This window comes from Anolis sagrei, chromosome 5 (assembly GCF_037176765.1).
Source record: "Anolis sagrei isolate rAnoSag1 chromosome 5, rAnoSag1.mat, whole genome shotgun sequence".
NCBI classification, from domain to species: domain Eukaryota; kingdom Metazoa; phylum Chordata; class Lepidosauria; order Squamata; family Dactyloidae; genus Anolis; species Anolis sagrei.
This window is the reverse complement of record NC_090025.1, coordinates 58,234,971-58,249,057: the sequence shown is the minus strand read 5'-3', so window position 1 is coordinate 58,249,057 and position 14,087 is coordinate 58,234,971. Positions and strand designations below refer to the sequence as shown.

At 38.9% G+C, this 14,087-nt stretch overlaps 1 protein-coding gene across 1 annotated transcript in view; it reads left to right on the top strand.

Annotated features, from left to right (window-relative positions):
• Window positions 1-14,087, top strand: part of DDX60 (DExD/H-box helicase 60) — a 67,167-nt gene that overhangs the window by 24,291 nt on the left and 28,789 nt on the right. The window contains exons 12-20 of the mRNA XM_067468714.1: window positions 27-133; window positions 2,142-2,308; window positions 5,241-5,500; window positions 7,626-7,788; window positions 8,128-8,292; window positions 10,050-10,199; window positions 10,986-11,105; window positions 11,606-11,701; window positions 12,928-13,043. Coding sequence (XP_067324815.1) covers window positions 27-133; window positions 2,142-2,308; window positions 5,241-5,500; window positions 7,626-7,788; window positions 8,128-8,292; window positions 10,050-10,199; window positions 10,986-11,105; window positions 11,606-11,701; window positions 12,928-13,043 — 1,344 coding nt within the window. The remainder of the gene's footprint in view (window positions 1-26; window positions 134-2,141; window positions 2,309-5,240; window positions 5,501-7,625; window positions 7,789-8,127; window positions 8,293-10,049; window positions 10,200-10,985; window positions 11,106-11,605; window positions 11,702-12,927; window positions 13,044-14,087) is intronic.

Here is a 14,087-nt window from a genome sequence, read left to right as displayed (position 1 = left end):
TATACATACATTCCTTTTATTTTTAGTGATGATCCTGTGGTTACCGCACTTATAAAACAGAAAGATTTTGATGAAATTCATCACTGGCATTCAGAAAAACTCCTTAGTGATGATTATGACAGAACACGTGCAGGTAAAAGAATAAAATAATATATCATTCTTAATGGAGGGCCTTATGAGCATCAGTAATCATACAGAATTCATCCATCTATGGGTTGGTATTAAATAATAAATATGCCATGACTAAATTAAATAATAAATATGCCATGACTAAAAGAAGATCTGTTTGAGGGAAGCTTAACTTTGCTTCAAGTAATCTGCAAATCTGGGAAGGGTAATTATCACTGGTTAGTGAATCACACTGGTCATTGGGGGATTTGGAGGACCATGTGAAGATCCCTTACCTTGCCAGCCGGGGTGGCAGGGCCTAGGAGAGGCAGGCTAGCTAGTTTCAGCTTAGAAGGCCTGGCAGAGAGCAGCAGAAGCCATCTTAGTTTAGGGAAAGACTCCAGTTCAGAGAGGGGGAGTGGCCTAGGCCTAAGCCAGCCTTAGAGTAGCTAGGATTGGTTAGTTAAAGGGGGGCGGAATTAGACTGTTGGAGGGAAAGAAAGAAGCTGTTTTAGTGAGACAGTCTGCTGATGTTAGAGTTAGAGCAAGGTTACAGAAGCTGTTTAGGAGTTCGTGATGAGAATAGGCAGTTTGCCTGAAGTTGGCCAGCCAAGTGAGCTGTGGCAACCTAGTTACAGCTATTTAGGGAAGAAATAGCTGGGTTTTAGATTTGTAACTAAGAAAGAACCATTCTCTTGCAACCACTACGCTTTTAAGAAACAACACATTTTATCTGTAACAGCCAAGCCTCTTCAACTGCATTCAAGTCATTCTGTATTATAGTAAATAAACTTTCCTTGTTATTTTTGAAACTTAAAAGCCTGAGTCAAGTCTGCATTTGTGAATTTAGTCCTTTTCCTTTTTAAATCAACCTCATCTGTTCTCCTTCAAAGAAGCCTTTTAAAAGACACAATATTTGGTGGTCTAAGAAGCATTTTTAACATTTTAACCAGCTAGAGGGTTTCTGTTCATTTAGTATATGGTGGCAGCGAAAGTTTAAATAGAGAGACATCTCTTCATGAGTTCTATGGTTACCAGTGAAGTCTTTATTTAATAAAGGAAGGACAGTTGGTGGGATTTGTTTGACCACCCTGCCTCGATAAGCCTCTAATGCCTTTATAGACCACACCTCTTTGCAAAGCTCAATTTTTCCCTTTTTTACACCTTTCCCCATGCCACCTTTACATTTGCCAAATGCTGAAACTGGATAGGCCTTTATCCTCAACATGAAAAATGAACCAGGAGTCAACTTCCTCGTAATTTCCTGCTTTTGGAGTATATGGAGTTAAATGTTTCCCAAATGAGCCTGGGACTGCAATTTCCCCATCATAAATGGGGAAATCACCAGCATAGCTTTTCCTTTGTGCATGGGAATGAACTATAGACACATCCCTGCTATATCTGAAGCAAGAGACAATACAGTGCCTTCTGATTCCAGCTAAGTTTCAACTGTAGAAGTTGAATAAAGTGGCAGTGGAATCTTGTGTCATCATTCACAATGAAAAGATATGCAGCTTTGTGTTTGAGATATAAAAATAGGTGGTGTAGGTTGTCCTTCAAGATGAGGGAATGACTAGTGGGCACATAAGCTATAAGGTTACCACTGCTGCCTTCTTGCAACTGCTGCCTGGCTACACTCTTTGTAATAAAGATTTTTGTAGTTGTTGAAGGTAATCTGCACAGCTCCTAGCTCATTGCTGACTGGAAACAAGTGTGTGTTAAAAGAAAGATTTCTGGGAATGAAAGGGGAAACCATCAGTGTCTCTAGCCTAGGCTTGGGCAAACTTTGGCCCTCCAGGTATTTTGGACTTCAGCTCCCACAATTGAAGTCCAAAATGCATGGAGGGCCGAAGTTTGCCCATGCCTGCTATAACCTGTATGACTCGATCTTATCATTGTATCAGGAATTGTACCAGCAGACTAATAGTCAGGCCTCAAGCAGGTGATGATGACTTGAAATTACAGAGATGAGTACTTCATGAAGTCTAGGTCCTATTGTCATGACTGGACTTCATACCTTTTAATTTGTGTAGATGAAGCATCCAAAGATTTATGGGCCTTACGACGTAAACAACAACGACAAAATTTTATGCAATTTTATGGGCAATCCCTAGAAGGTAACCTGTCAAAAACAATTGTTGCTCAAGTGGATTTTCCAAAAAAGGCTTCTGCTGATCCCAAGAAAAGCAAGACATTCCAAGTAAGAGCCACAAGTGGCTGTTCATAACTGTTTAATATTTAATATTGATGTAACTATGATGTCTTTTATTTTCAATTAGGCAGTTCAGAAGTCCTCACAACCCTTTTAATTTCTTACTTCTCTACTGTTCACAAAAGAACATCTTAATTTTGATATTTCTCTTATTACACTGTTCCTTTCTAACCGTAAACCATTCAAACACATTGCACCATACCATAATCTGAATGGGAATTCGAAATAAGTTATTGTGGGTTTGTTGTTTTTTTAAATACTTCTAAGTCCTGTTCTGAATCATTTTGTAATCCACTGTCTGAGAAAAAATTTAGTTCTTTCCTCTTATAATGATATTCATGATGTTCTGAAGCTGTATTGTGCTCCTTCGGAGTAGACTTGAAAACCCACAGTCTGTTCGTAAATATGTTTATTTGGGAGACAAGTAGGAAATTAAAATGAACTCAAGCCATTTACTAAAAATACTGTACACAAAACAAGTGCTGAGTTGTGCTCCCCCATTTTTTAAAATTACTCCTGGGTGCTGGAAGGATGTGGAGGGAATTCTTCCGATGTATTTGGGCTTTCTAACACACAATGAAGAAGGCATGACACACCTCACTGCAGCTGGCTGAAGGATCTTTGGGAGGATGGAGGAAGCAGGGAACATCCAGTGACCAAGAACATGCAAGTTATTCATTTGGATAAGGAGCCACATTGGGTTTCCTACTCCGAGGTGGATCAAAACTCCACTCCATGGTTCAATGGAGATGTATAAGAAAGGGTTGCTGGAGGATAACCTCTGAACTTGTCTTAGAGTATCTCCTTAGTCTCCATTACTGGTTTCATTTACTTTGTTGTGCTATAGCCTCATTTTCACAGCAGAGGTAAGAAACCTTACATAGGCTGGAAAATTTTGGGTGTGCAATGCTCCCCTCCCCACTTTTCAATATGAAATTGAACAAATATGAAAATAGCTTATTTTCATGGGTCTTCCCATTTTTCTTTATTTTCTGGGTCTTCCCATTTTTGGTTCATATACTATGAAGATGTATATTCTGGCAGATTTTAACCCATGCTGAGGCCTAAGTATCCTAAAGGGATATCCCATTTGATCATAGAAGCTACAAAGAGTCATAACAGAGAGCAATCAACCCTCCTGTTTAAGGACTTCCACTGGCTGCCGTTCATTTTCCGGTCCCCAATTCAAGGTGCAGGTTCTTACCTACAAAGCCCTGAACGGTTTGGGACCCGCCTACCTGCGTGACCACATTTCTGTGTACGAACCCACACAATCTCTTCGATCATCTGGAAAGGCCCTGCTCATGCTCCCACCTCCTTCGTAGGCGCGATTGGTGGGGATGAGGAAGAGGGCCTTCTCGGTGGTGGCCCCCCGACTCTAATGCTCCCAGGGACATTAGACATGCCCCAACGCTGGCAGTTTTTAGGAGGAGCCTGAAAACGTGGTTGTTCCATTGTGCCTTCCCAGAATAAGGAGAACTCTCAGCAATATGCCTCACAATGCATTTTAATACTGACTTAGGATGGACTGTGTTCCCTCATTTCTCTCTGAAAAATCCTATCTCGGTTATATTTTACCTTGATCTCATCAGCATATTTTCAATTTTAATCTATTACATTTGGCCCGGCCATTTTCAAAATTGTTTACATGTCACTATTGATTGTTTTTTGTTTATGTGATTTATATGATTTGTATTTTATTGACTGTTTTATTGATGTTGTGTTTATTGGTGTTTTGTTTGATGTACTTTGGGCTTGGCCTCATGTAAGCCGCACCGAGTCCCTTGGGGAGATGGTAGCGGGGTACAAATAAAGTTTATTGTATTATTATTATTATAACTGGTAAGCTGACAGGAGACTTGAAGGCACAATACTCACACACATTGCTGTCTTCAGCAGGAAAGAGTTTCGCTTCTCCTGTCTTCTTTTTCCATAGGCACAATGACCTCCTCTGCCTTATGAACATTACCTGTACTATCTTTGTTTTGGTTGCTCTTGAACTTTGGTCCTTCAGATGCTTTTGTCTTCAATTACAAAATAAACACCAGCCACTACTGATCAGGAATTCTGGAAGTTGAAATCTAAAACATATCATAGCTTGAAGTCTACTAGTCTGTCTCTTAAGATAAAATAGAACAATTAGAACGATCCACATAGTACGCAAACCTGAGTGGACTATCAGCTTATGTGATGCCAATATTTCCATGCGCTCTTTCATCTTCCATCACTGCTAATTAACAGAACTACTGTGCAGTCTGTTCTTTCCACTCTCCATGAGTTGTGACTTCAAATACTACAGTTTTGGAGATGAGAGTATAGGTCCTCATATTTTCCCTGACTGAGATTATTTTAAAGCAGGAGTGGTTACCTATGGAAAGATAGTAGGGCATAGTAGCACCCCAGGACAGCCACACATCCCGTACTGCATTCCCCAGCTAAATATATTTTCTTGTAGCCAAATGTTCTCACACATTTTCTATGGGACATTTTAACCTGGCCTCATCATTTTTGCCCTGGGAGCACACTTTTAGACTTCTTATTCACCCCTTGCTTTAAAAATAGTGCCCTCTATACCTCAGATGTTACAGGAAACAAAAAAACTTGGCAAAATACAGTAGGTGGCAATTTATTAACTTGGTACTATAAAATTGGTCCTTGAGGCCACTTGAAAACATCAGCTGTATTCTCATAATGTCTTGTCCACATATTCAATTTCAGTCTGCAATTCTCTCCTGTTGATCTGGGTACCAATATTGCTGTGTTACCAAAGCTAGATTCTTTCAATTGGATTTTCTGCCTTTTCTAAATAATTTAATATAAAACTTAAACATTATATGAAACGGGTCTTTTCAACCTTAACTTTACAGAATTGATATAAGATAAGAGCCATGACTTGAAATTCTGTTATTCATATTCATAGAAGACAAAAGCAGAAATTATTATTGAGGAAAACAAAAAAAGAAGGAAAAGCAAAGAAGAGAAAAAAGAGGAACATCAATGGGCTACTCTTTCAGTGTCAATCCAAACAAAAATAAAAGAGAATATGATGTCTGGAATAAAGTATCTAGAAGATTTTCTGCAAAAATGTCAGAGTGCATCTGTGAAATGTAGTGCTGAATTGGCTGCAATGAATGTTTGCTTCAGTATATGGACAGAAAACTGCAGGACTGAAGGTATGGAATACATGATTCTATTGTTCTATTGTTACATACAGATATTGTTACAGAAATGTCTTCCTAGAGCAAAGCTTTCCAAACTTTTCATGTTGGAGCTTTTTTGATTGTAGTAGTTTCTGCTTGTTCTTTGATCACCAGCATTACCTCCCCGCTTTAAGCAGTGCCTAATTTCTCTACTCATAGTTTAGCTGTTTGAAAACTGCTTAGATAAGCTAGTAAGCTAGGCCTAACAGTTGGGTGCTCAATCCGACTCGGGCTTTGAACTTGCAACCTTCTGGTCAGCAGTGATCTATTGCTGCTGGTGAGTAACCAGCTGTACTACAGCCCAGCCCTTCTGCCTAACTTCCTCATCTGCCTAGGTTTTACTGATGATCCTTTTCAAGAAGAGTTGCTTTAGAACATCATGGTAAGCTTCATTGATTCCATGCTCTTTCAGAATTATTTCTTCTGAGAAATCATTGAATAATGTACAACTTAATTTTTTATTTGCCTGTTTCTTACATCTATATCCTGACTTTCATCAGGGTGGCATACTTAGCAAGATTAATGCTGAGGAAGAATTTTGAATATATTTGTCTTAGTCCAACACTTAATTTAACTTGGATCTGTAAGAGCGACCACATGTGCTCTAGACACGTGCCCTTCCTGGCTTATCAACCTTGCCAGTGGGGGATTAGCCGAGTGGCTCATGAGGATTACAAATGCCTTGTTGGAACAGGGACAGTTACCAACAAGCCTAAAAAAAGGCAACAATATGACCAATCCTGAAGAAGTTATCCCTAGATTCTTCAGCCCTAAATAGCTACCAGTCCATTTCCAATCTCCCTTTCTTGAGCAAGGTTCTAGGGTGAGTGATGGCTTATCAACTCCGGGGATTCTTGGATGAAACCAATTATCTTGATCTGTCACAGTCTGGTTTTAGGACTGGACCAGTGTCTGGTAGCTGTGATGGACTGGATAACAGCTAATAAGCTGAAGCTAAATCCAGACAAAACAGGTATTCCTGGTCACTTGTGAGGCCAATCAGGGTATAGGGTGGCAACCTGTGCTTGATAGAGTTACACTCCCTCTGAGAACACAGGTCCACAGTTTGGGGGTCCTCCTGGACTCAGCACTGACCCTGGAGACCCAGGTGTTGATGGTGGCTTGGAGGGCTTTAGCACAGTTAAAGCTTGTGTGCCACCTGTGTCCATTCCTCTAAAAGCTAGATTTGGCCATAGTGGTCCATTCCTTAGTTACATCTCAAATAGATTACTGTACTGCACTCTATGTGGGATTGCCTTTGAAAACCTGGAAATTACAACTAGTACAAAGATTGGCAGCTAGGTTACGGATTGGGGCTAGCTATAGGGAGCACACTGCGCCCCTACTAAAGCAGTTCCACTGGCTGCCCGTAAGTTTCCGGTCCCAATTCAAAGTGCAGGTTATTACCGGCCTATGACCTCCTATGAACCTGTACGGGTCTTAAGATCTGCCAAGGAGGCCCTCCTCTCGGTCCTGCCCCTGTCTCAAATGCAGCTGGTGGGGCCGAGGGAGAAGGCCTATTGGCTGTGGACCCTGGCTTTGGAATGCTCTCCCCAGGGAAATCAGGCAGGCTCCTACAATTCAGTCTTTCCAGAGAGAGTTGAAGACATGGCTATTTAAGCAAGCCTTTGAAAATGGTTAAGGTACCACCTATAATGGATGACCTAAATGACATTTAACCGGGCATTTTAATACTGATATTTATAATCTGTCTTGTGGCCTGGATTGTAAGCTTGGTTTGTATAGTTGCTTTAGCTACAATTTATTACTGTGTTTTATTGTTAAATTATGGTAGTGCTTTATGTTAACACCTGTTGTTGCAAATGTTTTGTAAATTTTGTCACTTAATGTATTGTTTTTGGTTAAATTCTGTGCATATGTATGTATTTCATTTGAATTGTGTTGCCATGTAAGCCGTCCCCAGTCCCTCTGGGGAGATGGGGCGGGATATGAATAAAGATAATAATAATAATAATAATAATAATAATAATTGCTAAACAATATCAGATGTCACCTTTATGAGCTGAATGAGAAGTTATAAATTTTGAATAGTTTTGAGTACCATTTTGGGAATATTTTTATGTATCTCTTTCCACATGCAAAACTAAGGACTTAAATATTGCAGTTGAATTGATGAGAAGGATCCATTCATTGATTGTAAATTATGACCATCTCAATTTATTGAAAGAGATTGAATTCCAACAGATTGGTCAATGTCTCTTTAGCCTTGGATTTGACAACTTGGCAACATCTTTAAAATATATCAAGGTAACTGTGTCATTATGCAACATTGGAAAATGTACCTCAGATGTTTCCAAGTTAATTAACATTTCCTGTATATTGCATCATGGAGTAACAAATGCCTGTTCCATTGCTAATTTGTTACGAGTAACAAATGCCTGTTTCATCGTTAATTCTAAGCAACCATCTTACGAGTAAGAAAGCTCTGTCTCTTTTGATTATATACTGTAAAGTATTAAATCAGATATCTTATTATTTGCGTGATAGAAAAAAGTGTCAAATAATGGTTTAAAACAATGCAGTGCTAGTTTCTCCTGTTCATTGGGCAATGAAGAATATGTGTCTGAAACTTCTAAATTCCTGCAGGTTTCAGAAGATCAAAAAAGAGAACTTAAAAGGAAGTCTTCAAAGTGTGCTGTTGGCATAGGATCTTCTCGGTTTCAGCTGCAGTGGATGAGCCATTTTCTTATACGGGACGAAAGAAAAGACCCTGATCCTAGAGTGCAACATTTTATTCCTGATACATGGCAGGTATGAACAATGCAATCCTCTATTATTGCTACATTTTTCTGAAGATATGTGAGGAAACCTTTCACCTTCTTTATCAGCTTCCCACTACTCCTGACATGAAAAAATATAGAAGCTAAGAAAGAAGACAGAATGGGGATTCCTAAAGCATCTACAGCAACAGCAGATAATATATATTAGGATTATTTATTTGCACTTGAGAAAGAAGAAATAATTATAGCCCCTGTGGCCCACTTGAGTCTGCAGGGCATGCATGTTTTCCCATACCTGGAAAATATATTTCTGAAATCCCATTCAATTTTAGAAGCTCAGTAGGTCCTAAACAAATCCCATCTGTTCTGTGTTCTCCAGAACTGTAACTTCATGTTCAACAAACAGAAAAGTCACCTTCTTCCAACTCTGATACTACTGGATTTCACCACATAATAGTCGCCATCATGCAATACTTGCACACACACCCTTTTGGCACCCAAAATGGTATTTTGAAGGCTTGTAGCTCCAAAGGGGCAGACATGTGGCTAAGTGAACTTTCAGTCATCCGTGCATGTGCTCCCTTTCCAGCTACAGGGATTTACTCAGCTGTGTATCTCCAATGAGCCAAGTGCACAGGCAAGTGACGCTTACTCACACTGAATGAAGCACCATAACTCCAATGGGGCAGGCGCACACATGTGTAGCTTCACTTGCTTGTGTGGGCACTCCCTTTCCTTTCCTTTCCTTTCCTTTCCTTTCCTTTCCTTTCCTTTCCTTTCCTTTCCTTTCCTTTCCTTTCCTTTCCTTTCCTTCCCTTCCCTTCCCTTCCCTTCCCTTCCCTTCCCTTCCCTTCCCTTCCCTTCCTTTCTCTTCCTATAGCTGGAATTGTTTTCACTGCATAATAGTCATATACCACCACCCTTTTCAGCCAGAAAAAGGGATTAAGCCGGGGTGGGGTTGTGATGTTTATGTTGGTTGTTATTGCTTTTGTGTTATTGTCTTTTCACTTTCTGTATTTTGTGCATTTGCACCTTTGAGTGCTTTTTGAGCCGCTCTGAGTCCCTCTGGGAGATGGTGGCAGGGTATAAATAAAGTTTTTTTTATTATTTATATTATAAAAAGTGTGATTATTGTGTGGTGAAATATAGTAGTTCACCTGAGTGCCCTAACAGACAAGAAAAAGTCACATTGCCCCCTTTCAGACACTCATAGCCAAATGCCAACACACAAAGATTCATGCAACCCAATAAGTCAATTTTCTCTCATGTGGAAGATAAACACATACAATCGTTTTCTAAAGAATTACAAGACCCTTCATAAATAGTTCTTACCACAGTTGCTTACCTCCTTTGGTGGAATTATGGATTTGAATAGAAGCTTACAATATCAATTGGTTAGAACTTTGTATCACTAGGGCAGCACTTATTCAGTTCCAAAAATATATCAGAGGAAAACATGTTCTAGTCCACAGGATAGTTTGTGGTGGTAACATCTGGTCATTCATGATTGTAATTGTCAGTACTCTGTAGTTGTAACATCCTAAATGCAGCTAATAATATCATAACTGCTGAACAGGATGCTAGCCTATATTTTGTGCAACACAGTGCTGGTGGCAAAAAGGTGCTGTTCTTTATGTATTCACATGACAGCAAAACATTCCATGGCAGTTGACTGGCTTTTATGATAAAAATGAAAATCCTTTCCCTTTTCAAGGATGTGGGTACAGTACTTGTGAATATTATTTGTATATGCTCTTGATATGCATTTATGTCCCTGTTTATCTCTAGAGGGAACTTCTTGACATTGTGGATAATAATGAATCTGCAGTAATTGTTGCTCCTACATCATCAGGCAAAACATATGCTTCTTACTATTGTATGGAGAAAATCTTAAGAGATGGTAGTGAAGGCGTGGTTGTATATGTTGCACCCACAAAGGTCAGAAACAAGTTTTTAATTTGTAAAATATGAATAGTCCTTAAAATAATTGCGTGTCATATTCCATGTCTGTGGCAAAATAATCATTTTGCTCTATTTTTTTACATAATAAGAACTAAGGGAAATCCTAATTAAGATTTCAAAATATATCTGATTCCAATGTTAATTTGTTTCATTTTTTAAATAATTAGTAGAATATATACTTGAAATTTTATGTTATTGCTCATAAGAGATGTAAAGATATTAGACAATATTTTTAAAAGACTAAATTGTTTCTTGTATTTTTGGAAAGCTTGAAAAAGGGAGTCATTGACTAGTAAGGATCTTTATAGTTCAGACGTATTCTGAGCAAAATACACATAATTTGGGGGCAAGAAACGGCATTTTCCTTTCAACACAAAATTTAGAAAAGTACAGTGTATTTTGGAAAAAATGCTGTTTTATGCAAGATTATCATGTGCACATTCTGTACAAAGTAAGTCTCAAACAGCTTTACAATTTTCAAAGTTTTTTTGGGGAGTTTGTGAAAAATTCCTAAAATTACCCATTGCTTTTTTCAAGAAAATAAAAATTAGATCTCAAGTGCTTGGGTGTTATTTACAGCTTCTACAGCTAACACTATCTGCATCACACCAACCATTAATTATTTAAAGATATAGGTGTAACTCTTCTCTTTTTCTCATACAGTGCATGTTGTGTTATGTTTGTTATTTTTTTTACATTTTGTCTGATAAAACTGTATTTTAAGTTTATGTTGCTAATATGCTATTTGTCCTGAATGCGTAGGCTCTTGTAAATCAAGTGTGTGCGACTATTTACAATCGATTTAATAAAGTACTGCCGGATGGTCTTGCAATATGTGGCATTTTTACACGAGATTATCGTTATGATGCTTTGCATTCTCAGGTAAGATGTAAATTATGTTTGTTGAATTTGTTGTTTCATTGGTTTTTTTCAACCATGGATGATTCTACATGGACATTTTATCTATTTTATGACGGTTTTTACAACCAGTCCCCAATTTCTTGTGGAGGCCAGGGTGCCAAAGTGATTTGAGAAGAGGAAGGGGAGAGGAGGGGAGAAGGGAAAGAGGAGAAATATTCTCCTTTCATCCGCCTTTCCTTTCTCTGGTTGCCCTTGCCTTTCCCTCAGGCAACATCTCTCTGGATGATGAGTGATGAACACCAGCCATGTTGCTCTCAGAGGCTGTCACCATGATGGGGACAGAAGGAGGACAGTAAGGACAGGAGCGAGACTGTTCCCGTCATAGTAGTGGCACTGAGTGTCAAAATCTAGAGGATTGTTGCTTATACAGCTTAGTCAAGACCTAGTTCTATTTTCATGGGTCATTTCCTGACTTTTATTAGTAGTATGTATTTTATATATTAACCAATGTTTTGTTTCAGATACTGGTAACAGTGCCTCAGTGTTTAGAAATCTTATTGCTCTCACCTCGTCGCCAAGAGTGGACCAAAAAAATAAGATATGTTATATTTGATGAGGTATATTTTTGTTATATATAATTTAATTAATGAAATGTTAATTGCTACATGCTGTATCTTTGGATTTCAAAGCCTGTGTTTCAAACCTTGGCATGACTCAGAAAAAAATGGAACTATGTACATCTTCAGATGAAGAAACGTATCTCTTTCAATGGGACCATGGCTAAATTAGATTGGACATATTTGAGAAGGACCAGCTTGACATTGAGGGGAAGAGATGGCTTGGTCTCTACTGTAGTACTTTTGGATAATGGCATTCACAACCATTTGGAGGTCATAACATTTTTGAAAAGTTTGATCTTTCAGAGAAGAACCAAAAACCCATTTGAGTAGAATCTTCTCAAGTGGTATACAATCAGATGTAAGGATGCAAGGCAATTTGGCTTCAGTTGTTAGACTGAATAACTTGTCTCTGATCTGTTAGGAATAGAGAATATGCCAGTGCATAAAATAGCAGTGTTCAGAAGTGTTTGTTCGGTGCCCAAAAATATATCTACTCTCCCATAAAACAACTAGTTTTATAACATGCACCCAGGAGACGAAAATGAAGTTGACTTTGGTAAAATAACATATTTGGTTTATTAGCAACTTTCATGTGTTCAGCATAACATGGGTTTATAGCTTATCAGTCCAGTTTCAGATATGTTTGAGATAATCTCTGTCCCATCTGGTTAGGAACATCTCTCTTACAAACATCAAGCGAGTGTTTGCTCTTAGCAGTCCAAAGTCTAAGAAGAAAAAAACTAAAATGGAGTCTAAGGTCTGAGCAGTCTCAGATCGAGTCATGTGGTCTGCAGCCCTTCCCACAACCTCTTAGGAAACATAGAGCAAAAGAAGCTGCATATCAGAACATATATACAAAACAGCAAACAAACAGAATAATATATTAATAAATTACTAGAGGAGACTTGAAGAAGGTTGTAATTTCCAACAGTACTATTTCTAAAGGTCATGTATTTTGAGTTACCATGTACAGCCTTTAGATTTCTGTATCAACTGGAAATACAAATATGGAAAAAGCAAAATGAGATATGAGGTGATACCAGTCTGACAATAAGCCCAGAAACAGAGATTTATGAGGAGAATGCCCTCTGTGTGAAATTGGGGAATTTGCTATGGAAAAATATTTGGGAGTGTGATGTGCTAAAGAAGGAAAAATGTACATGTATCCAAATCATATTACATTCAGCCTATTCCCCACCCTGCACCCCCATCCTCCTACACAGGTACATTGTCTTGGAGGTGAAATTGGAGCAGAAGTTTGGGAGCATCTTCTGGTTATGATTCGATGCCCATTTTTAGCGCTCTCTGCAACTATCAGCAACCCCAAGCATCTTGAAGAGTAAGATGTGTGCAGACTCTGAATGATATGATTTCATTTCCTAAACATAACTGCTGAGTCAGGTTTAATGTTGTGAAACTGAGCTGTTGGAAGTGAGGCTGGAGTTTCATTTGTGAAAATAACATTTATTGATTCATTATTTGGAGGAATGCAGTGAACGGAATGGTTAAAGAGGAGGCCTTTCATCATTCGTGTACCTTGATTGGGTCCATGCCCCCAAAGGTACACGAACAGAAGTGAACTGAACTGCTTGGCTCATATATTGTCACAAAATATTTAAACTTAAAATGGTACATAGCATCAAGCAGGTGGTGCAATGCTTTCCTTGGGTGCTCTCTGTGGCTGTTTGCGCTCTGCCCTCCACCCAGCTCAATATTTCAGAGCCTGTGCTTCATGATCTAGCTTCTGTTTAGAGCAGGCCTAACAACATGTGACCCAGGGGGCAGATACAGCTTTCACAATTTGGTGTGGCCCGCAGATGCTCCGAGTCAAGCTTTAGAAAGGGAGGTCACACACAGCACTACAGCCGAGTTTCAATTGGAACCCGTCATTTCCTCCCTCAAAGCGTTTTGCCTCTACTTATTTCTTTTCCATATGCACAAAAGTTACCAAACTAACCTGTGGCAAAGGCAGTGTCACCAACAGATTTGTTCAGAATGCTGGAAGTACTGATCTCAGTAGGAAACATGAATTGTAGAGGTTGTTAGATTCAGGATGAATTAGAGGGGAGTAGTTATGAAATGTGAAGGGATATCAGACTTTTTTTGTGGGGGTGGAATCCTGGGCTTCAGGTTGTGTTAAAATTGAACATTAGATAAAATTTTAGGGAGGTGGTAAAAAATAAGTGCCTTAGTTCTTGCCTCTGCCATTCTTTCTCTTTGTCTCTGCTGTTTCTATCTAATCAGGTGGCAAAACTGACAACTCCATACCATTAATTTCCCTGACTGGTAAGGGAAAAACCAGACTATACCACTCTTCCTTTTTCTTTGCCTCTCAGTTGCCTTTGTCATCAACTCTTCCTCCTCCATTGGGAAAAACCACCAA